Consider the following 25004-nt stretch of genomic DNA (forward strand, 5'->3'; position numbering starts at 1 on the left):
GGCAATGATTTTTCAGCTATGGTTTCTGTGACATAATACTAATGTTTATTTTAGAGAAAACCTGGAAGCCACATAATGCTTCCACGATTGCTGGGGTCAAGCAAATTTCCCAGATTTACTTGTCTTTGATTTCCCTTCTGCGAAATGGAGCCAGTTAGCATTGCAGCAGATGCCTGATTCTCTAACCTGTATTTTACAGAGGCGCACTTTGACTTATTTTATTATTGCTTGCAGAACTTCCCGTACTAACAATGGAAAAGGCACAGTCTTCAAGAAAAGTAGAAACGTTCGAATACATGTAATGCAACACACTGACAGAAATGTCATTCATTGGTATTTATTAGGCAAATATTTCTGCACGAATAATGATATAAAAGCATTATCAGCAGCAGCATAGGTGTCCCTGTAGAGTACTTCTGTGTGAGCAATATTAGAAAACTTTTACTAATCCAAACCTCTAGAGGCATTTTAGCTACTAATCTGGGTGAATCAAGTCATTCCTCCTCCGTTGCATTCATCATGATATAATTTTCCTCCCTGAACCCTACCAATAACACTTCTCATTCACAGAGGTCCTAACACAAGCTTCTCTTGGAGTCTTTTCAGTGATTGCAAATGCAGAAGTGCTACCCCCTGACTAGCCCCAGCACCTGTTGTATTTCAACCACACGTCGGACGTACCCTAATGGTGCAGTGGACGAAGCCAGAAGTGATGTACAGCGCTGGCTGAACTGGATTTGTGGGTGATGCTCACTGCCAGCAGCAGATTTCCTACCGTACAGACAGCCTTGGAGCACAGTAACACCTACCTATGTTTAATGACTGTTTCATGAGTCAAATCCTCCGTGGAACACGCGCTGCGCTAAGCTCCTAATTACTGGTTTCAACTGAAATGCTTTGACGACTGTTAAAATATTGAGAAATGATAACGGAACGGGAGCACTCAGGAAATGTTATTCTTGCACTCAACAGATTATTGATTCCTCCACTGAGGAACAGCAGAGTAACAGATCTCCAACCTCCATTTAGGCAGACCTGTCTCTCAATTAAAAATAACAGTAAACATTTTAACTGCAGCAAGAGACAACATCCATCTCCCTCTAAGAACGTTTCAATTAACACAACCATGGACCCCCTTTGGTTGAATGCGGTATTTAAAATATAATTCATGAGCTCTCTAATTTATGATAGGTTATTGGATAACTCTTGTTAATTACAACTACACAATGTCAAAATTAATGATTTTCCCACCCTCTTTCAACTTGAGAATGAATTCATAACTTGTAACAAGACTCAAAAGATGTGCAATTAATATTGTCAGTAACCACTTCACAAAAGAGATTTGTTAAAGGCAGGCATGTGGACTCAATTAGTATATCAATTAATGTTGCTGTTACTTGATCTATAAATTATTGAAGAACTCGTATAGCTACTGCAAGGAAACAAAGCAAATCCACTCCCCGTCAATGAAACAAGCTCCTGATCGTGCTCCTCTTACATTATTCTTTACATCAAATGTGAATTCTGCTGTATTCCACGAATCTTAGATAGGTGATCAGAAACACAAATGAACCTAAGACAAATCTGACAACTTGGAATACCTCATTACAGCAATGATGCTTTAATAGTTGTTAGCTGATTGTAACATGGGGGAAAAACCAACTGTCATTGGTCATAACACTTACTCATTTAAACTGAAGTTCTAACCTGGAGATGAAGCTGCAGAAACTGATTTCTGTGTATCAGCAAAATCCTAACTTTCATGTCAACCAGAAACCTTCACCCTGCTCTCAAATTCAGTAGTGATCAGGCTAAAGATAAGATTCGAATGAGGTCTAAGAAACCCGAAGCAGGACTTGGGCTGCATTAGACACCTATGATCAAAACTGATAATGATAAAACATAACCTTGTTTAAGGGCTGCTTATCCCCAGAGGCTCCTAAACGAACTAGAAACCTCCTGTTTGATCTTAGTGTGACTACAGTTTAGCTTCTGGGAATATAAAGGGCTTCCTTTAGATGGTTAGATAGACTCCAGACCCTCATTAGTTTTTAAAAGACCCAGGAAATTGATGTGATCTGCCAGCGGCCCAATCTGACACACGTGAGTGGTCCTGGAGCCATGGCACTCCTTTTAATTAGCGGGCACACACAAAGTAGGACGCTTATGCTCTTTGCAATCCTGATCCCGAGAGGTCCAAATCCGCATCTGCCAGCACCAAGAAAGCACTGGCAGGCAGCATCCTCTGTTCCTCCTGGGGCAAGCAGGGCGATTCCCCACCTGCTTTGGGAAGTGCCCTGAGCAAAGTCCACTCGCTCTTTCCCTCCTGAAGCACCGCTGTGGAACTTGCTTTTTCATCCAGTTAAAACAAAGGTGCCTGAGTCCTGGCTGGAAGAAGGCACCTAGCTCTGGTAGAGCCACAGTGCGTCACAGCCCCTCTAGCTTTCACGTTTTACGGGCTGGTTAAGGTAATCCCCTGCTCAGCGGCACGCCTCCTGCGAAATCTGTTGCCGGACACCACGTGCTTCCCATGCACTGCAGTGGAAGCCTATTAAATAAAGGAATTTTGCCCACGGGGATCCTTAGCATCAAAGATTGTTAGGATGATTGTCAAGATGCCCGAGTTATTTTCCCTGTCTTGCTTCTGTTTTCAGAAGTCCCTGCCAGTTTGGAAATTGAATCAAGTCTTAAAACAGACTCCGTGTAGGGGATTGACAAGAGTTGATTTCGCAAATAAATAAATAAACCCTAAGCCTCAAATAGAATAATTACAGAATTTAAGTGCAAGAGGAAGAAATCAAATCCCTAGAAAAGCTTCCTGGCTTCCCACAAGCTGAAGCAGATCTGCATTCAAATTTGATAGCCTGGCTCGCTTCTTTACAAACCTTTCATTTCAGTTTTCTTGTTAGATTTTAAAAGAGGGGATTTTCCAAGGTGGATCAGTGTGGATCCACCACCAATGCAGCACATTTCCCCCAAGGAGGTTTCTAAATCAATTTTAATTCCAATAGGCTTAAGGAAATCTGTTTTCAATTTGATTCATTAATCCATACATGTTTATAAAATGACTTTCCCCACCCTCATGTACTAGAAGGCAATAACGGTTTATGTTTCTAACAGCTCTGGCTAATAAAAACTTCCGATTTCCTATCTTAAATGCTACAAACATGTAAAGTTTATTCACCTCTCAATGAACCAGACGACATAAACAAGTGGAAAACAACCAGCCTTTAACAATGTTATTTGTAATTAATGTGAAGTGTATTTGTAATTAATTCTCTACAGTGTTCTTAAAGGACCCATGATTTATGGCAAAATCACACACACAAAAAAAACACCAAGGAAGTCCTAGAACAGAGCTCCTGAGAATTTTGTGTGATTCTATTCTACAAAACAGTCGGATAACTCTTCAGGGAAACTTTTAGACTTTGAGCAAGTTCTCACAAACAGGAGTAACAACACGGAGTTACTGGGAGATATCAGATGAGTGGCACAAAGATTAGTGCTGGAGGTCAGGGCTGCAGAAATACAGTCTCCTCTAGTAACAGCTACGGCGCTGTAAGCTCATAAGGTGGCGTGAAGTGTAGAAAGGAGGGCTGTGGAGGTCACAGTGAAACATGGCTCCTCGGTTGTTGAGCACCTTGACAGTACGAGGAGTACAAAGCAACAATTCAGAAGGAAAGCAGCATCTTGGCTCACCTCTTCAAGTCAGTTCAAATTCCTACTGTGTGCTGGGAGCATGACCACGTCCCTTTTCTAGAACATCCCATCCAACTCTGCAGTATTTATCCATCAGATCAATACTGGCTGAATAAAAGGCCAAATTAGTACTTGGCTTTTAACAGTCTATTTTTAAGATTATCCATGGTGATAACATTAACATTAGAAATTACAATTTGATGTTATCATGTTAGTATTGAACTTACCTACAGTACACATTAGAGTTTTGCAGCCTGATTTTACTTAAACAAGTGAGAGGATTTCATATATAAGTTTTTGTTTCAACTTCAGTGACAATCCTTCCAGTAACTCTCATAACAATCAAACAACATTGTCTTACCAACCAGCTTTGGTGATAACAGAGAGACCAAAGTTACATGAAGGACGGTAAAGCCTGTGGCTGTAAAAACATTGTGCCTAATGAGAAATGTTTTAAATAATCTCTTGTAAGAGAATTGCTTTGCATATGACTACAGAAAGAGATAATTGTTCTAAAAGTAAGATCCTATAAAATCTGTAACTGTGCAGGAGAGTTAATGTCATGTGCTCCACCTGCAGCAGCAATCAAACCATTTCCCTGTCACCAAAAGCCTTTGCTCTTAGATAGGAAGGGTATGTGTCTGTTTCCCACCAACATGTATAAATCAATACATTTGAGTGCTGCAAGTCACAAATTCTGAATGAACACCAAATAATTATTACATCAAAAGTTGAATTCATTAAGAGCTTGCACGAGGAAGTTTACACGTATCTAACCTGCAGCTACTGAAGAAGCCGGCAGAACAAGCACCATTTTCATTTTCTGGAAAGAGGAAACAGTGAAGGGCACATGCTGTAACTTTTTTCTCCTTTTAAGTGGCCATACATGGCACAAACACAATCTGGCACATTCTCTACTGCTGCAGCAATCTATGTGATACCACCTAAAAGCCATTATAAGCAACCATGAAAGAATTTCAGGCACTCCCACCCTGCTGCAAGGAGTTAGCCCATCCCAGCAGCAGGATGGTACTTCTGCCACCACTAAATATCACACAACTCCTTCCAGACTTTTCCTTTAAGCTGTCCAGACTATAAAATTGTTTGATTAATGGTATTAGGGAGCCTTTACCTCTCGATAGGCACTACACCACAAATGTACTGATCACATACCTGAATAACCATTTCCTTTTTGCCCATTGTACTTACAGTAACAATAGCAGTTTGCATTTACCTAACATTTTATCATGTTTTATATTCACATACCTAACAAATCCTAGGAATTACGCTTTGTATTATCTCAACACTTCAAGTAAGAAACACTACCTTAGCATATCCTCATACAGCTGTGCAGAGATTTAAAGATTTAGCTGGTGCTACGCAGTAGACTTCTGCTGAGATCGAGGAGGAACGCTGTCCCAGGCTGTAACTCTACAGTAAGCCTCATTCCCTTTCAGTCACCCTAGATCTTCAGCATGGGACAGATCTGTGGGACAGTCATTCTGTCAGGAAGCTACTATCAAACTTATTACCTTCCCTCCCTGCTGCTGTATGGACGTGGTTGTGTGGCTCTTGCAGAGGTATGAAACCTGACTCACTACATAAGACTGAAATTTCTCTTTATAAAGCAAGGACTAATTTCTTGGGAATACTCAGTTCCATTGAATAATCAAACTCATTGATTAGAAACATTAGAAACTTCATGTTAGTACTTGCTACTTGCCAGTGCTTGCTGTTAATGAACTTGGAAAAAAGCTTCATGCTTTTCCACATGTCCATCATCCCTGCTATAGAGAGGAGGGCTCATTTGTTGAAATATACACAAATATATACAATTCGGCGACGAGTAAATGAGCACACCGAGTTTCTTTTGACTTTTCACTACATGGGATTTGAATAACAAACACTGTCTGAATTGTATACCTTGTCTGTCTAAAGCAATCACTGTACCACGAGGCTTTTGGATGGCTGGATGAGACTGGACATGCACACACAATACAGAACGCGATTAATTCTGGAGATGTGCTGCTGCTGCGCACTGTCCTTTCCAGTTCTTCAGCTACTTCTACGTGCTGCAGGGAGCTCTGATCGCTGCCACTGGACATATTTTATACTTTTTCTCAGCCATGAAGGTAATTCTCAGAATTTCCATTTGGGGGCTAGAATCAGATTTTGTGCAGAGCAGCATTCAGTTATTATGATTTATGACAGTGTTTTTGTAAGACGTATATTGAATATTTTATTAACAAACAGCAAGTTTCTAAAACATTTGTTTGCTGTTTTCAGAAGTATCACCCTCCAGCAGAAGAAATAAACACAGAAGACAGACATCAAAAAGATGTTATCTGTATCGCAAAGAACTGAGATTTTTGAGTTTGCCTGCCTGCCCAAAAATGCTGATCGTATAACCAGCTTTACTTTCTTTACTTGCCTTGATGAGCATCGCTCTCAGATCACATTCCTATTTACATCAAAGTTCCCGTATTTTGGTCTTCCAAAGCACAGCTTCTTTTTATCTTAAATGAACCATTTCTTCCTTGTGAGTTTAGGCCTAGAGCAGTAATAAGGACACTAAACCACCTTCCCAAATATGTGCTTAAAATGCTTAATTGCTGTGGCTTTTACAAAAACCTAATGTAAAGATCTCTGATACAAAGGCTACAGCAATCACAAGAACTTAATCACCAGGTCGGTAGAATGACCACAGTAAAAGGTGTATGTGCCCAGAAGATGAACAGGTTATCATCAGGTACCTAGCACAAGTGTAATTTGCAACACGCACACAGTACCATTTGCAACACACACATAAATATGAGCAAAAATGAGCAAAATCCTCATCTAGAAAAACATGCAAAATCCTCAGAAGGAAATGGCTAAATTATACATGAGCAAAAAGAAACAGAATGATGAATTGAAAAGCTCACATGGAGGTCTAAAGGGTTTTTAAGGGTTCTTTTTGCTGTTTTACTCCTTTTCCTTTTAGTTTGAGTAATATATATTAAATTCAGCTTCAATCTTAACTTCATTATCTCTGTAGGTTTAAAATACCACGGACAGCTACTATGAACAACATAAATTAACACAAGAGTTCAAGGTTTTGGTTTCCAAGTTCAATGGCATTTGAAAACACAAGCAATAAAAACCATCCACAGAAATGTAAGAAAAAATATCTGTGCCAAAATCTAACAGAACTCTTATTCAGGAAACACCAACTCACAGAATTACGTTTCTCATGCTTATCTGCACAAATAACTGCCCTACAATCTGATGCAAACTTGTAATTATAAATCTGAAATCATCTAGCCATGCATTTATTCAGAGCTTCTCATTTCTCTGGGTTTTCCTCCTCCTTGTTTCTATTTCCTTTACTAGATTACAGTTAATCTCCCTACAGACATTTAAAGAGCTCTCTGTAGCTTCACAAAATGTCAGCAAGATTCAATCTTCAGCAACAGAAAGTGCATTTAAGCTCTGGTAAGTTCCAAAACAAAGTAGAAACAAAGCCTTTAGAAGAAAATATTTATCAACAGAGAAAACAGCTATCTTTTGCTAAAAGTAATTTTTAAAGTGTGTTTTCATTTCTGAAACAACTGCAAAGAAGTAAAAATTATCGAAGGGAAATACAGAAGTTTCTTCTTACATTTAAAATACATCTAAATAATGTATTGTGTCAGAGAATCAAATCCCATGTTCCCTGACCAGGCAAGACTTCCACTAGACTTAACAAATTTTACTTTCACTGACTGCATAGGCAACAGAAGAATCATAGAAGCATAAAAGGCGGTTGATATAATAGCTGATTAGAGTAGAAAATGTGTAATAATACAGAGAAATTAGTCACTACCTTTCTTTTTGGAGTCTTTCTTTGTGCTGGTTTTAACAGCCACTTGAAGTTCTGTCTCAGTTGACATCCTATATCCTTAGTCCTCTTCACACAGATCCAGTATCTCGGTCAGGCTCATTTAGAACGTCTCTCCAAGAAAATAATTTAGCCTTTCAGATTCTATAACCCAAACAGTTCATCTCATTCGCTCCTTTTGTGTGCTGTGAAAGAAACAAACAAAAAGTAAGTCATTTTCTGAGTTTAAAACATGGCGGGGTGGGGAGGGGTGTTACTGAGGAAGAAACCTATGAAATTCTCTGTTTCCAGACAGAGAACCCCTGATTCTGTTGCCTGCGACTGTAGGTGACGAAACACACACACACACACACATCTATTCCTGTTTGAGATGTTTTGGTATATCTGAGATGTCTCCAAGGACTAGAGATGCACAGAAGACCTGTACTACTGAACCAGCAGCTGGAGGCCACAGATTACAAGCTGGGAAGTAGTTGGCAATGTCACGAACAGCAAAACACTCCGCAAGGATGTAGTTCTTAAATGCAACAAGGTAAAAACACATTGCCAGACCTTAAATTCAGATTTTTTGCTCCTCAAATGCTCTTTCAAATGTTTTCATTCTTCTACTTGAACAAAGACAAATGAAAATGTATTCATTACCCATACTGAAAACACGGTACTTCGCCACTTGTCTTGCTTATGATAACATGCATGTTTCAGGCAGAAAAGGATCTGCTTCTGTGTAACAAAGCTGTAATTCTTAACACCCATCCAGCAATTTTTCCTGCAAATATATATCCTCAGAAATATACTTAATTAAACTTTACAGTTTCCACGAGATTCAAATGTGATGGGACTGCTTACGAGGGGCAAGATGGTAAGGTTTAGGGCACAAGCTACAGCTTTACGTAACTTATATTTATTTGTTGGCCAGGTGCACAAACATGCCGGCTGCGAGGCCACAGCAGTAACTGCAGAAGTGTGCTGGGGAAGCAGGAAGGAGGCAGGCTGTAATGCTGGGGGATGTAGGGACTGTAAAGGCAAACAATAAGCACTGAAGAAACAAAAAGAACAAACTATTACTCCAAGGTTTACTGCTGGCCCCTTTGGCTCCGAAGGGTGAGCAGCCTGCTCCAGCCAGCCCGCTCACGGCAGGACCCCACTGCTCTGAAGCCACTTCTCAGGCTGCTCCCTCACTGCACGCATCACCTTCTTGTCCTTTCCTTTTGTGAGAAAGTTCTCAGTTATTAGTGCAATTACTGGGAAGTCCATCTGGGCTGTCTGAACAGGTGCCCAGTTATTAAATAAGCATTTAATAAAGAAATTAACCCAGCATATCAGCTGATTAGCTGGCCACAGATTAACTACAGTTAAATACATTTGCTAATGACATCTCTCTGTAATTTAAGAAAGTAATATGCTTCCAAAATTGAAATAATTTGGACAGTTGAAATCACTTTCCGCAGCAAGGGCTGCAAAGCCACTGGTACTTTCAAATCCAGGATCTTTTCACATTTTAAAATGCTTCAGTAACATTACACTGCCATGCGCTATCTGAAGTGATTTAATATTGCTGAAGTGTGTCAGGGGTTTTCTTTAATAAGCTCTTCAAATCTGTATGCGTATTATAGAATATTCAAAGATAGCTTTTCAAAATCTGCTGAACTGATTCTGAAATACAAAATTCCCTGTCCCTCCTCCATGGAGCCTGAATAAGTACAGCACAGTAAAAAGGAAGGAAGGGAAAAAAAATCAACTTACAAACCAAAGCTGTAGTGCCTGCTAAATACACCTTCTTGGAATGCTTGAATAAACTAAAAGCTCTTCAATTAACGTTCTTATTAGTTAAGAAAACAATAGAAGAGGAAAAAGCAAGTGGAGGTTGATCAACGAGAGAAAGAGAGGAAGGCAATGACCCCAAAATCGACAGCTCCCAGGCAGCGAAGTGCTCTTGGACTAGACCCATGGCCACGGGAGACGCAGTGTGCCCCCTTCTCCCCTTTCAGCACCCTGGGACCCAGCAGAGATGAATGCCCTTGCTGTGCTGCGAGGGAACCATCCTGTCGTCAGAGCTGCTCTTAACTTACACTTGAAATCCCCCCAGCAAACAGGGAGAGAAAGCACAGCAGAGAACAGATGTCCCCCACAAGGCCACATCCCCGTCCCCTCCCCCTGCACGCAACCCAATTTAATATTTGGTTTTACAGCACAGTGGGGATGCATCAGTCTTTACAGCTCAATGGCACTTACTTAGAGCATCTCTCAAGTCACAGCTGGATTGACAGTTTATTTTTCTAGAACTTGGATTTATTTTTACCCAAAGGGTAACTGAATAGCTTTGCAAGAAGCACGAACAGGAACTACTTAAAAAAATTTATAATAGGTCCATTTATAAAACAACATATATAAACATATATAAAACAACAACATATATAAAACTACAACAAAAAAATAAAAGAAATATAAAATACCCACAGGGTCAAGAGTTAAGCAAGTTTTAGTGTCTTAAAAAACTGTGTTTGGGTACAAAGCATCAAGAATTTCATCTCCCGTTGTCAGCTTCTTCCAACAGGATGGCTGAAATAGTAGCATCTGAATGGCACTGAATATTTTAAAATAACAATGTATGACTTCTGGAGAGCTTTAAATGAGATAGCAAGGCTATATTCCCTCGAGGCGATCCCACTGAGTAATATTTTTAAAAATAAATGCATGTCTATTTTCGGACAGGTTCACATATTGATTTACTTTAAAACCTAATCAGGTCATTCTCTCGCAGGCTCATAGATTCTTGAATAAAGTAATAGGGATCTTTGTAATAGGAGCACATAAACATCTGTCAGATCAAGCTACAGTTCAAACTGAATTTGCTACAGCGACAGTTCCTCCGAAAGCATAGGTCTTTATGTAAGCTACGTTAGTAAACTCCCATACACTGTCCATATTTCAGTTGTTTATTACCCAGATGAGAACGGCAGTCAATCTGCTCTTCACCGCAACAGCTTTTATTGTCTCCTCCAATCTAGGTCACCGTTGTTAAATACTACGGTCTTCCAACTGTGGCAAGTACCGCGGCACGTGTTTTATCAATGAGATGCTATTATCTTTGATCAGCTCTGCCACATTTCTCTCCCTGCTCCAAAGACAAAATTTTGTTAGCTGTGTTTAAAAAGAAAATCAAAATCTCTCGTCTTACACGTACCCGCTCCTAATGATCTTCCTGTGTGCCTCGTTACTGCTCCAGCCACTACAATGCTATGTGCGTGCCTCAGCTTTTCCTAAAGAGGATTCAGAGCTCTTCGTTTTAACAAAATACTGACATTTTCTATTCCCTTATTAAGTGGATACGGCAGGAACACAATCAGCGCATTTTGGAATTAACTGGCTTTTAATTCCACGAGAAGCCTTAAGCCTGCATTCTGTATTACTCCTACACCAGCGTAAGACCCAAAGCCTTAGTGAGGAAGTAGTTTTGGAAATTCACTTTGCGGTCGGGATTAGCACAAGTTGTACCTTTCCATGCACAATGAAATTCATCACGTGCTCCGTCCGCCTCCCCACTCATTTGTAAACCAACATTTCCAACAATTTGTCAGATCATTTGGCTCTTCAAGTACGCTTGAGTGAGCCCATGAAGGCATCATCAAGCAGCTTCCCCTGGCCCGAGGTATGGAGGTCAGACAACACGACCACAACGCTTCCCCTCTGGCTTCAAAATACATTAATTTATTAATTTTCTTCAGGGCTTCAAAACTTAAGAAGTTCCCTCCCCTGCAACCAGTTTCCATCTGCTTATGTAAAGGAAAAGCAGCCACAGGAAGGATTTGTAACTAAGCCCTGGCATTCCCGAGGTGTTTAAGTCCTCCCCAGCCCCTAAGTGGGATTTGAAGGTTCTTCGCAGGAGGGTAGCACCTCCCACACCACGACAAAAATAAAACCCTCATACTGCCATCCTCAGCTCTTGCTTTCATACCCCTGAGGCCTTGGAATTCTTTTCTCCAAAGCATCCCGCACAATCAGCCATCAGGGAACATCCCCGTGCAGATTTTGTGTTAAGCAAAACCTGAAACACTGAAAGGGCAAAATGTGAGTAACAGAATTATTTAGAAAGTGCCGTGATCCTGGAAAACTGAGGGCAGTTGAAGCATGAAGGACGGCTCCCGGGGAGATAGACGTTACTCATAAACTTAGCCTCTGACTACAGAAACCGAACACAGAGAGCTTCCCAGGGACGGCACATGAGCTCAGGGGCTGCTGCACGAAGATGGTGGAAAAAACCCATCGTTGTGCCATGGGTGCCCCTGATGCCCCCCAGTGAGAGGGGCCGTGCCGCCCCCTGCAGCTCTTCCTGCTGCTCCTCCATGACCAAGGCTGGCGAACGTCCTGCGGGCAGCCCCTTGGTGTCAGAGCCTTAACCATTCATGGAGGGCACCACAATAATCAAATGAAACCCAAGAGACTGAGGTCAAAACCCACTGAAATCCTTCAGCTAGCAAGGCCTCTAACGAAGGGCCAAAAAACGAGGAAGACGAGGCTAAAGAGGGAGCTTAACAGACTGACGCAGAGGAGAAAATGAGGAGGAAAAGAAAAGCAAACGAGGGGAGATGGCTCTGTACGTACTTCATTAAAGCAAAGTCTGTAACAACACGTTCAGCCTTAGTATATGGAAAATTAATGCGTTTTATTACGCTGTCCATGCTATGCCTGTGGAAAGATACCAGAACAATACTTCACAACCACCCCTTAATTCTTCAACCATCAGAATGCTGCTTAGCATCAAAACCATAACAATAATTAATTGTCCTTTGTATACGGTTGCTACTGGTTTAGTTGTAATTATAAATACTTCTCTTATCTCCTGGAAACATGAAGCCTGTTTTCGAAAATACCTTCATACAACTAAGGGCATTACCCCATTTTATTACGTTTCTCGTGGTTCACAATCTGCCTCACTGCTCTATCTCCAGGGCATCTTTCAGGCATGTCACCTCGTTCCTCAGACGGGCAAACAACACCACTGCAGCTGATTTACCACCAGAAGAGCATCTCACCAAAAAACTGACCTGTAAAATATTTCCGAAGTAAGATGTTTATTAGTATTCCAATGACAGCAGGAATAATTACTGAAATTCCTCCTGGAAATCACTCCATGTAGTGGCGACTGCGACACTCCACCTCACCAATTATTCACAAGAAGTGCTGGGAATTCCCTTCTCATAGAAAATGCTGAGTGGATTAAAAAGGCATTTTTCACAGGCATGAACTGACTTCATCACCATTTTTAATGGAAAATCACTGAGATTTCTATTGAATACTACATTTTCTACTTTATAGTACAGAGGATAGCGTTCTTGAAAAAGAATGCAAAGCAGAAGACACTGCCTTTGCTATGAAGGAATTTGTGAAATACACTTTCAAAGTGTATGCCACTTGGCGTTCCTGAAAAACGACATGTTGGCAGGTTACAATTTCCTGAAGGAAAGATATTCAGGTACGTTTAAGAAAGAAAAAACAGCTAGATTTGAGCCAATGGCTGGATGAACAATAGAAAAATATTTGTACTCTATCTTTCAGTGCTTTGAACATGAAATTTGTCTTTTTAAAAGAATTTCTATGACCATAGTGCGAACACTTAGCACTGCAGACCCCGAAATCGCTGCGTGCCCCCGTCCCACCCTGCGCCACGCAATCGCGGCCCTGCTCTGCTCCCTCCTGTTAGTCTCAGCCCCATTTCCAACAACCAGGTATCAGCTCCAGCCCCATGAAGCAACAGCTAAGAGCTAACAGCCCTCCCACGGGCTTTGGGAACACCTGCCCCTTTCCTGGGCCAGAGGAACTTGGGAGCATCATTGGGCAAGGTGAGCATCGCTGTCTGCAGGGGGCTTGCATTGCTAGGAATGAAAAAAAAAAAATATATCGCCACAGAAAATGAAAGGCTGGAAATTGAAATGGAAGTGACAGTTAGTAAAAGCTGTGTGCCTTTACTTCTGTGAGAAAGCACACAAGCAAGAGCAGCCCCAGGAAGGCAGCAGCACCTGGGCTCCTCCTCCTTCACCTGGGAAGCAGGGAACACAACTCCAGCCCTGGGAGCTGAGAGCGAGCAGCAGAAAACCTGTCTGCTGGGGGATGAGCACAGCGCACGTCGTTCCTGTACACGTACTTCCCTGCTCCGAGGCGTACAACTCCTCTCACAGTGCTGCTGGCAAGCTTTTGCAGGGTATTTCTTACCTAAGATCCCCGCGGGGCCAGGATGTTACCTGGTAGCGGGGCAAGTCGCTCGGGTTGCAGAGATTAACTGAGCTCACAGTGACACTGAAGCGCCCAAACGCTTTTCCTAGGGGAATCGCCAAGACTCTTCTACCCCCAGATCACCACACTGCTGGCCCCGAAGCAGAACAGAACACAAATTTCTGCTAACATCGGATAAGAGCAACCGAGAAACAGAAGTCCCGAGTGCTACCGGCACAGCCTGGTGCCGTCCGACCCCCACGAGCAGAAAAGCGCCTCCCTTCGAGTCAATAAAGCCCCACCAGCACAAGATCAATCACGTTACATTTGACTTCTACTGGCGTAACTCCATTGATTTTAATGGAGTTGGAGTTACCCCAGTTTTATGCCAGTGTATCTGCATTAGGGGCAGTGAAGTTATGCCGGCGTGACTGATGTAAACAACACCAGACCAACCAGCCCCCTCTAGGACTAAAACACACTGCCACTAACTCCAAAGCAACAGGAAAATGCAGGTCTGTACGTTACCAAAGCAGGGTCTTTGGAGTTTATTTTTCCAAAGCAGGAGAACGGCGCTTTTGTGATCCTCTCGACACCAAAGAAACAGAGGGAAGACTAAGAAGGGAAAAAGGACAAAGTACACAGTTGGGATCACAGTATTCTGTAATTAGAGCTGTTAAATGATTACTAAAGCACAGTGGTGCAATCATCACGCTGAAGGAAAAGGGGAAGTATGCAGTCGGGAGCATCACCAGGGAGAAGGTAACAGCAATGTCAGAGACACCACGTTTTATATTTAAATGCAAATCCCTCACAAGCAGAATCTGTGCCTTCTAATTGAAGAAAAGGTTACGGAACTAAATGTCTCGTATTCTGGACAGCTCAGCAGGTTTTAAAGGGGTACAGCTGAAGGCAACTTACTCATCCCCCGTCCTTTATGGGACTGTCTCAATTCAGCCTTTTATGTTTTATTTTATTTTTTTAATTTCAAGATCAATTTTGTAATACGGCATGCAAGACCGAGCTGGGACTCACCTTCCCATTCATTTTAGTCAAAATGCAGCCCAATACCTCCACAAGATCCAACTCAAGCTATACTGTGAAATCTAAAGCAGATCTCGAAGTGATGCTTTATGCCAGCCTTCCAAATGGAGGTGAATTTGCACCAACTTTTTCAGGTTCCTTTCAGGTTTTCTCAGTCCCATCAGTTGACCTATACAACGTGCCCTTTGATTTTCTGAACGCTTCCTAACATTACAGCAAAGGAAAACAAACCTTCTTAATGTCAACAACAAAATCCCCTATGCTAGCAACTTTATTCACTGCCATTTTTCAACACCCAACCCTTGTTCCCTGACAGTTAAGTATTAAGAAAACTAATCAACGGGCTTCACTTTGCTGCGAATGGATTTTTGATTTATTAATTACACCAAACCCAGTGACCAGACCTCTACTGAAGTTCACCGATTAGCCAAGAGATGAGGGGAAAAGCAAAAAAGCTTTCTGGGACTTGTAAGCATGAATTTGCACTGTAAAATGTCAGAAAGTGAGTTCTAGTTTAAGAAATACTTTTGACAATTGCATGTAAACCCTCAAGTATTCAAACCTGCAACATTGCTCATGTGACAGCTGCGGAGGACATCAGGCAGCCTTCTGAACGATTACAAACAGGAGTGTTTGGGAATGGCTGCTAGATTTTACCAGAGAAATTTCAGATAACTTTTCTTGAATTCAGTTTTCTGCTCTCATCAAGTCTGTGCTCGCAGCGCCTTGTATCCGAGTACCTTGCATACAGCTCCCCAGACGCCTCCCTTGTGTCAGTAGGAATGTTAACCAAAATAACAAGCGAAGAAGCAGCCCCATAGAAAGTCAGGCTTTAAGCATTCTCTGTTCAAGGGCAATGTTCAGCCGTGTTTCTATATAACAACATGCAGCACTTCCCACTGCTGGAAAATATACCAAGGGAAAAACAAAAAAACGAAGCCCACAGCCAGCAATGTAACCGATGGAAGAGGGGGGGGGCTGTTGACTTCTGTGCGCTAATTCTGTATGGGGGAATCGGTCTCCATTCTGCCCTACCCATGCAGCTGGAAAGCTCTACGGGACCCCATCAGGTACTTGAGGGACCAAAGGCTAAGTGCTCAGGTTAGGGACCCTGCCAAAGGAATTACTTGGAAGAAAAAAAAACAAGCCACTGACAGGCTACAGTGTCAGGAAAAAAAAATTAAAAAAAAAATAAAAAGATGTTCTTGGTTATTCTGGATGGGGAACTGTTAAGCAGCTAGACAAGTAAACTACACCTCCTTGAGCGGTAACACACCACAAAACGGTCCTTATTTTCTAAACATCTTTAAAAATCACCCAAGTAGCATGCAATGAGGAACCATTCACCTTCCACTGTCATGCTACAGTTTATTCTCTCTTGGAAGCAATTACAGGACAAATGCCAAGCTACAGAAGGTATTTTTCCAGCAGCAGCATCTGGCTTCTTGGCAGACTCCTCAGGCAATTTTATCGGAAGCTTTAGAGATGCTACTGGGTCAGTCCGAGCTATATTGCTCATGAGCCGTCTGGCAGTTTCTTCTTCCAAGATGTCATAATCCCTCTGATTTACCTTGAAGGAATTAGCACGCTTTTATCCATTTCAAAAACTGTTGACCTGCAAGGCATTTATGGGCTATCTACAGAGACACAGTAAAAATCACTGGTGTAAATCTGCAAGCTTTTGGGAAAGCCAGCAGCATTTCGGAATCCATTGCCTAATGCATCATCAAGAAAAGCAGCAGGCAGTACAAAAACCATGCGTGCTTTTCTTACTAGTAAACTTAATGCATTCCTTTCAATCCAATGAAAAAAACTGAAGATGCATGAAAATTAATTATTTAAAAAAAAAGGCGAGATGGAATCAGCAGCAAACCTGTGCCTTTATTTAATAAGAAGTGCTCTCATCTAGCAAAGACAGTACTGTGCTGTACCCTGCAGTAAGGGACGGCGCACACCACGTCACGGAAGGCTTCTGGCAGACAGCGAGCATAAACTGGAATGCAAGGAGATCCACTAGGTCAAGGAAAACGATTTGTGAGAACGTGCTTCTTGTGTCTCCTGTGCTAAGTGCAGTGCCTCCGAGGGCAGAGGCAGTCTGCCTCCCTTGCTCCGCGCCGCCCGCCCCTGCCCCTCCAGCCCAGCAGCTAGGATCTGCATTATTCTGCAGCTGTGATCATGCTTAATCCTCATCCAGGAGGATGAAAGGCAGGATGCTGGGCTTACCCTCCCTCTTTGCATACCAGCAAAATCAAGTCCACTATGAAAAAGCTTTATGTCAGTTTAGAGCAGTCCTCTGGAATTAATACAGAGAGAGGGGACAGACCGCTATAGAAAGCACATTTATTCGGCCATAACACGGGTGGGATCTTCCTTTTTTAAAAGGCTTCTGTGTAATTACTTACAAGGAATATACTCCTCAACTGGGGGGGGGGGGGGGGGGGGGGGGGAAAAAAAAAAAGAGATGGATATGCTCATTACAATTTTTTTTGAAAGACTTTCACGTAAAGATAAACCTGGATGTCTTCTTGTCCCATACATTTCTTCTTTCAGGAGTTTTCAGCGAGGTTAGAGTAAAGCTCACACAAAATCCTGTACCGGTTTATTTTCCAGGAAGAAAAATCCTAATGCCCAAAGGTAAATATTACAGGTACAAGAAATATACTCTGTAATCTAATAAAGGTCTATGGATCTTGGATTTTCAGTAACAGGAGCACATTGAACAATGTAAGATTGGCAGGACTAAGAAAGGCACACACATCCAGGTCAAACAGAAAGCCAAACAGAGCTCTGTCATCAGCAGAGTGCAACTAAATCCAACCAGACACAGAATTCAGACTTGGCTAACTCGAATTGACTAACGTAATTCTATTTTACGCAGGGTAAAACATATTCTGATTACAGGCCAGCGGTGCTTGCAAGTTCTAAATTTAGGTATCATTAGGGCCAGGTGAACCGTTAAGTGAACTAATCTGAATTTTATCCATACCAAAGATTTGAACTCTCCACGTATTAACTTCTCAGACTGAAACCATGCATTCACCCTCATTTTTTTGTACATCTTTTGTGTATCTGCACTCAATCCATATTTCTGCAGAATCACAGTACGAATCAACAACACAGCCTGGGTTTCAAAGCACTGTGCAACAGCACACAGTGAGAAATTATTTCAGCTCCAGTACCCCAACAGAAGTTACTGGCACACCAGAAACCAAGCTGTATTTTAGAGTGAGGTAGCACACAGCCCCTTGTTTACGAGCTTGGTTCTGCAAAGCAGTAAGCATCCACAACGCCAGGCAGATACTTGAACACGCACCCAAGTCTGACCTTCCAGGGGTGCCCCTGATTTCAGTGAGTACACAAGTGAGATGGAAGTCACACGCAGGCAAACAGAGGGCTTCCTGGATGCAGTGGAGATCTGAGATGCTGTGTTAAAGTGTCTTTGATTACACAGTCTCAACAAGAATTGTAGTTGACAGAGCAATCAGGAGTAGCCATCAAATGAGTGCATTTCAGTATAGAAAAGAAAATCAATTAAAAGTATGTAAGATTTTGACTGACCTTGTATACGGCTCTTCTAAAATACCTAAAAACACTTAAAACAACATACATTATGTTCTGGGGTAATATAAATTAATCTTAAATAAAGACTGCTACAATGAAAACCTTCGTAGGTTCAGCAGCTGAGCTTAAAGCCGAAAGGTGAAGAACACCTACTCCAGTGTGAGACTGCACACGGCATCCAATTAGAGCTGTTTGGATGAACAAGCGCTCGATGAAGTTATTGCCTATGTGTGACTAACATTTTGGTTTGTTTTGTTTTCACTTCCACAACTAAATAGCAGGCAGCAATAATATTAGTTTTGGAAGACGTGCAACGTTTGTGTTACCCACTGAAGTTAATTAATGAAAATAACGACAGAGTTGCAGGAATCAGAGATGATTAAGAACTTGAAGACCATCCTACCCAATTCCCTGCCAGGGAGGGTTTGCTCTTAACAGCACGTTCTTCATCAAACTGTTTTAATCGACACACGCATAAGACTTGTGTCTCCTTCCTCCAGAGGCTTTCACACATTCAGGAGGAGCAGGAGGAAGAAGTTAACCCAGCGTCCCACCAACTTGGTGCCGTTATTCCAAGCTAACCACTAGAAGATTATCCTGAGCAATTACTCTCCTCCCTTACTGCCCACACGTTTCCAATACCTGTAATCCTCACTTAGCTCAACCGCTATCAGTGTTAAGCCAATCTAACCCCTTTCGGTAAAATCTAATGGGGAAAGAACATATCACTAGGTTTATAACCCAGACTATTACAGCCTCCATTATTCCATATTGCTTATTATTTTGTACTTACAAAGTCAGGGAGATGTGATTTTATTGCTTACAAATCATTCTTACATTAGTCTTACGCTGATATAACTTCACTCTGCTTTTCCAGATACGCTTTTTGCTTTCTGCATATTTAAATAGTAACTCTAATTATCCCTACTTGATTGCCCTCCTCTTGCAAAGCCTTTCCACAGATTCATCTGCAGCGAATTCTTCATCCTAATTAGATTTTAAGAAGCCCAAGATGCATCATATTCTTTAATTTTAAAAAAGAGCAGGGGGTGGGGGCTTTGTTTGCTTAGTTTTTGAAACATGCATACCAGATCCCATCTTTAGACCCTCTTTTTCCAAAAAACACAGAAAGAAGGGCAGATAAATCATTACACTCACAATAGTAACAATATAGAATAGTGCCTGGCAATGAAGTCAATCAAAATGACTGTTGGCATGGTATCAGATCAGCAACAAAAAGTTTTGGTCACTGTCTAAAAATACTGCTTCTCTTTTGCAATCCAAGCTTATAGGGGTTTTCTGAATTTACTTCCAACCGCAGTGGCAGAAGACACTTTAAGTACTTATAAATTAGAAGTATAAGGTCAGTAGCAAGTATAATTTATGATATGTAATGTATCAATCCAAGAAATCCATTCAAAGAAATGCAAATTATAGTAGCCTAAAATGCAATAACAAAATTTTAGTCAAAACCCAACATATTTCACAAAAAATTATTACAATCTTTCTTGTTATTTTTTGTAGAGTTTTCTATATAGATAGATAGATATTTTGGATGCTGGTAGGGTATTTTGGTTTAATTACATTGGACTTGGTAACATCATCTTTTGCTAAAGTTGCCTGACGTTACTCACTTTGAGCTCTCTTAGTTTCTTTTAACTTTACCAAATCAAACTATATCTACCAGAGCTGAAATCTTCCATGTCACACAGCAGAAGCAGTGATAAATTCAATCTTCAAGACCTCATTCTGCTGCCCTGAGGCATGAGATCGTCCCTTCCTCCTCCCACCTTGCTCAGAACCCAAGTTTCCTTCAGAGGGTGGTTGCCTTTATCATGCAAACCCGATTTATCCCCAGCACAGATTTGTTCTTTTGCACAAAAACTAAGTGGGAAAAAAGGAGTTACTGTGCGACTACAGCACAATTCAAACACAACTTTGTTGAAATGTAAGAGATCAGAATGCAATGTTAAATTCAGCGTTTCTTTACTGATGTACTTGAATCTTCAACAGTAATTTACACTTTATGTGTATAATAACATACAGTAAAAAGAGGCAGCCTGGGTGTATGACAACCATATTGCAGCATCTTCTTGAATCCTGCTTGCAAGCTGCAATCTTTCAGCAACTACTCCTCAAAAACGTTACTTAGCAATACATGACGAGTATCCAGCAGAGACGACCACCTCACAGCAAGAGGATGGAAGAGAAGGACAGGAAAGAAAACAGGAGGTCTGCTTGTGACTGCGACTTTCTGGTCTGTTTGTGTCAAAGCAGTATCAAAAAGTACTTTTAAAAAAGAAGTGCTGAGGCCCTGAACGCTCACAGAGCTCCCATTATTTTGAGCAGTTGACTACTTTGGTAACAAAACAAACAACATGCACAAAGGCACAGCGGTCCATCTTTGAGTCAAGGGCTTTCCTTACCAACTGTGACATTCAGCCAAGCCAAAAAGCATCCGATTTCCCTGGTTCCTCTCCACCACCGAGGTGCTACTGAATGCTAGCAGCACTCTCTCTGCCACCACGTCGCACAGCAGAGCACGGCAGTAACTCCGGAGCCAGCAGCCTGCAAACACAGCACCGGCAGGAGGGCAGAGCAGCGGGGTGCTGGTCCCCAAGCTACAGCAAAGCAACCCGCCGGGGCTGGCCCCAGCAAACTCCGCAGCAGGGAACAGAAGTCTGCTGCTTTGCCTACCCAGCACCAGCACACGTTGAGGAGCAGTCTGGCTGACTGGTTTAGTTTCCCATAAGGAGGGTAACTCAAAACCTTGTAACTTTGTCCAGCGGGATGGTGACAAAGGGGTCATGAGAGCAGGTTCGGAACAACTGCAATATGGCCAGAAACAAGGAAAGGCAACTGTCTGTGTTTTGGACAGGGCTTTCTCCTTCCCATTTTATTCTCTCCAGGTTGATGACTTTGAAGGGAACGCATGCCTTGAGACCCACAAGAGGGATGTCCTGTGGTGATGGAAGCCTTACTCTGCCAAGGAGCTTCAGCTGCAAAAACAGACGAAGCAGAAGGAAGGACCTGCATGGGAGTCAGCACCACGAGGCTGGGGGACTCTCTCCTGCCAGAGCTGAACGGCTTGGAAACACTGCGAGGAAAAGAACTGACACATCCACAAAAACCTTCAGAAACCTTCAAGAAGTTGTCCATGAGTTAAGAAAAAGTCATACTGGTAGCAAATGCTTTAACAGGTTGGACACCTTCTCAAAGTCAACATTTGGTACTAATAAAAGCCTTTTCCCCATCCCAGTAAGACTTTGCCTTCCTGTCGGGGCCAAGGTGCCTCTGAAGAACAACTGGTGTCAAAGCACAAGCAACCACATCTAAGCAGACCTTGTTGTTTGGCAGCAAACAACCGTACCACGAGGCAGTTCTGAGCATTCAGAATATTATCTGATGAACAAATCTGTACGAAGCTCAATAATTAACTCCCAGATTTTTACATGTGCGGTTATTTGATTCTATTCTTATCCATTAGAGAACATTTGGATAAACAGATTGAAAAAGTTCATTCACGGCTTTATATGTATATGGCTGTTACGAACCATCCCCCCTGCTGCCCACATAACTACCCAAATTGAGGCAGAACTTACATTTACATGGTTTTGGAAATATTTTAAAATCATCATTAAGATGTGTGATTTTTATCTAATTTTACTTATGAGCCCAAAGTCATATCCTGACTGCCATTCTACAGAAACACAGTGCCAAATATTACCAAGCTCCAATTTTACTCTCTATTTAAAAATATCCTGACAGCATCCAGCAAAAAGGCAAATTAAAACTAAAGCAAAGCCCTTGCATTCCACCATAATATTTCAGGCAACAATTTCAAGAAAGGAAAGGCAGAAAACAGACTGTACATACACTACTGTTCAAAATAGATTCCTCAAGTCAAATGGCATAATTTTTCTTTTTTTCCCCCATTAAAGTTATTTTTAAGTCTTCTGCTGAATATATTTACATGCATAATGAAACTTCTTCAGTGATTCCTTCTGAATTACTATATATGCTGTAACACTGCGCACACTAATAGTGCGTACATCTATACAAATCCACCCATAAATGTATGCACTCATGCACACAAAATTCATGCAAGAAGAATTAATGGAAGTTTTTGACTGTATGCTACCCCCTGTAAATACATTAGATGGGAATGGTGCTCATGGTGGGGTTCGTTAACCAAAAATATAGCTTTTGTCTGCACAACTTGTGCTGCCCACATAAGAAGGGCCGGCATGTAAAGCGCTGATTTACAGACTCAGCTCTTTCCAATTTACTATCGGGGTCTTTCTCCAATGGGAAATTCAGTGGTCACTTACTACATTGTAATAGCTAGGGGAAAAAAAAAGGAAAAAGAAAGAAAGGAAAATGAAAGGAAAAGTAGGTGAAAAAAAATAAAAGCAGCAGCTCGAACATTTTTGAGCAGGTCCCTCAGTTGTTTCACCGATGCAGCATGGTTCTGTATCCAGCTTTCCACCTCGCAACCTCCCTGCCCCTCGGTGTACAAGCTGTTTTGGTTTCAAATCCTAATCTATTCAATAGGTAGCAAGTTCTTAGCAGCAACTTAGTGCCTTTGAACTCTTTCCTGTAACCTCTGTGTTAGTTTATCAGAGCAGTCATTAAGGCTGTGCACTCTGAGGCTGATGGATATATCCAAGCTAGCTCACTTTGAGCTAATTGCGTTCAATTTAACATTCTCCGAGCACTGACAGTCCTCATTCAAGCCAAGTGTGAAAGTTTTTAAATTAACTTTCACAGTTTGATTCACAGACAGCAAATGCAAAATGGCACAGGATTAATTTTTTTCCAACAACACAGTGCAACAAAACAGCCCAAAGGCTATTTTAGTTCATTTGCTTTAACTATTAGGGAAGATTCACAGCACAGAGAATGCTCCAACAGAGACAAAAGCTCCAGAGGACTTTCGAAGCTTAATATTGCCCCCATTAATTAAAGTACCAAACATTTGTACGGCCTTTCCACTTCATCACTAGATGTTAAAATGGAAATCTAGACAATTTAAGACAAGTCAAACTGATTATTGCTTAAAAGATTATCAATACACTGCTTTAATTTTGATTATAAAACACTTTTTAATATTTAATAAACTCTGGTATTGGACTGTAAAACGGTCCATATAGAAATCCATATTCTCCTTGGGAAAGTACCAATCTTGATTTCACGTGTAATCTGACAACGTCTCCTGATCAGCCTGCCTGTATTTGTGGAGGCAGAAGTTAATTCAACCTTCCAGCTGCCTTTTTACCTAATACAAAAATGACTCAGCAGCTCCCACCAAATAGTGGCAGAACAGGATGGAAATTCAGCTTTCTTAGCACTTTTCGAATAATTACCACTAAACACAGGCAGAGTTTATGCAGTCAACTTTCTGAACAGTCTCTTCACAAAACTTGGGAGCACTCAAATCTCGCCTTGGGCGAGTACAGGAGGTAAACACGAGCGGCTCCATATACAACGAGGCAAGTTGAGCACATTCGAAACCTGTTGAAACACTCCACACTCTGGCTTCGGTGACGAAACCTGCTCCTTCAATTTAAGAGGAAATAAAATCCCCGCCAAGAATTTAGCTCATCTTGTTTAAGTACCTATCAGAATACTTGACAAACCCTGAGCCCTGTGTTTACCACATGGCTCATGCATACAGACGGCACAACCACAGCATTCGGTATCAGGGAATAACATACAGCCACATCAAAAGCCAAGGGATTTTCATGGGAGTCTTTCCATCAACTCCAGAAGATTTTTACGTAAGGTCTATAACTCATAACCACTCGTTAATTCAAATCATTTCTGACATTCTATTAACTCAAAAATATAATAAACTAATAACTATATTAGGAGTGGTTTCTAACATCACAGATGGGTACTATCTTCTAACATAAGTGGTATTCGTAGTGAAGTACTAAATATACATGAATAACTTTTTTTTTCCTTCCTTTTTTGCATGCACAGATGGAGTCCAGCTTCAAATTCCAGATTTTTTCACAGCCCAGGACATGCAGGTTGAATCTACTGAAATACAAAAAGTCAAGGGCCCATTTGAAAGTGTCAAAGTGTTAGTCATTGAGGTGGATACCACTTAGGTACTTCTTTAAAGGATTCAGAATACTCATGTCAAATATCAACCTAGCTTTACAAATGTTTTCTATTTTGTGCTAAGACGTTACGTGCTTTCATTGCAGCATCATAAAAAGCATGCTTTCATAAGTAGCATCTAATTTTGTAAGCAAGCAACCTCCTTCACAGAGATCTCCAAGCAATGGACATCAGGAAACCTGTATTGGCTAAACACAGTGTATCTTCCTTAAAATTTGAAAACAGAACCCACACTATTTAGTGCAACTTATCTACATGATACTTTAAAAACAAAAAGTCTTGCAACTCTCTTCTAGCCAGCTCCAGTATCACGCAATGCTGCAGATGAACCAATGAGACCCAACAGGGACGCACCGCTGTCGGTGGGTCCGCAGGCAGTCAGAGGCACGGTGAGAGCCTTAACTCACAGGATCACAACAAGGCCACACAAGCAACGCGCAAACTAGCTTAGTTTCAGTCGATATTGACATTTGATGAGCTCGTACTTAAATTCTCCGGCTGC

At 41.5% G+C, this 25004-nt stretch overlaps 1 protein-coding gene across 25 annotated transcripts in view; it reads right to left on the reverse strand.

Annotated features, from left to right (window-relative positions):
- DAB1 (DAB adaptor protein 1) overlaps nt 1–25004 on the reverse strand; it is a 438670-nt gene that overhangs the window by 96436 nt on the left and 317230 nt on the right. For 24 of the 25 annotated variants that reach the window (XR_007162624.2, XR_007162623.2, XM_067001657.1 and 21 more), the window contains one exon: nt 7544–7743. Coding sequence is in view for 23 of the 25 variants with exons in the window: in XM_067001657.1 (XP_066857758.1) it covers nt 7544–7610 (67 nt within the window). In the remaining 2 variants the exon portion in view is untranslated. Of the gene's footprint in view, nt 1–7543; nt 7744–14296; nt 14316–25004 lie in introns of those variants that run through there. The other variant, XM_013176253.3, reaches the window with a different exon arrangement.

The sequence above is a fragment of the Anser cygnoides genome, chromosome 8 (genome assembly GCF_040182565.1).
Source record: "Anser cygnoides isolate HZ-2024a breed goose chromosome 8, Taihu_goose_T2T_genome, whole genome shotgun sequence".
Taxonomy (NCBI): Eukaryota; Metazoa; Chordata; class Aves; order Anseriformes; family Anatidae; genus Anser; species Anser cygnoides.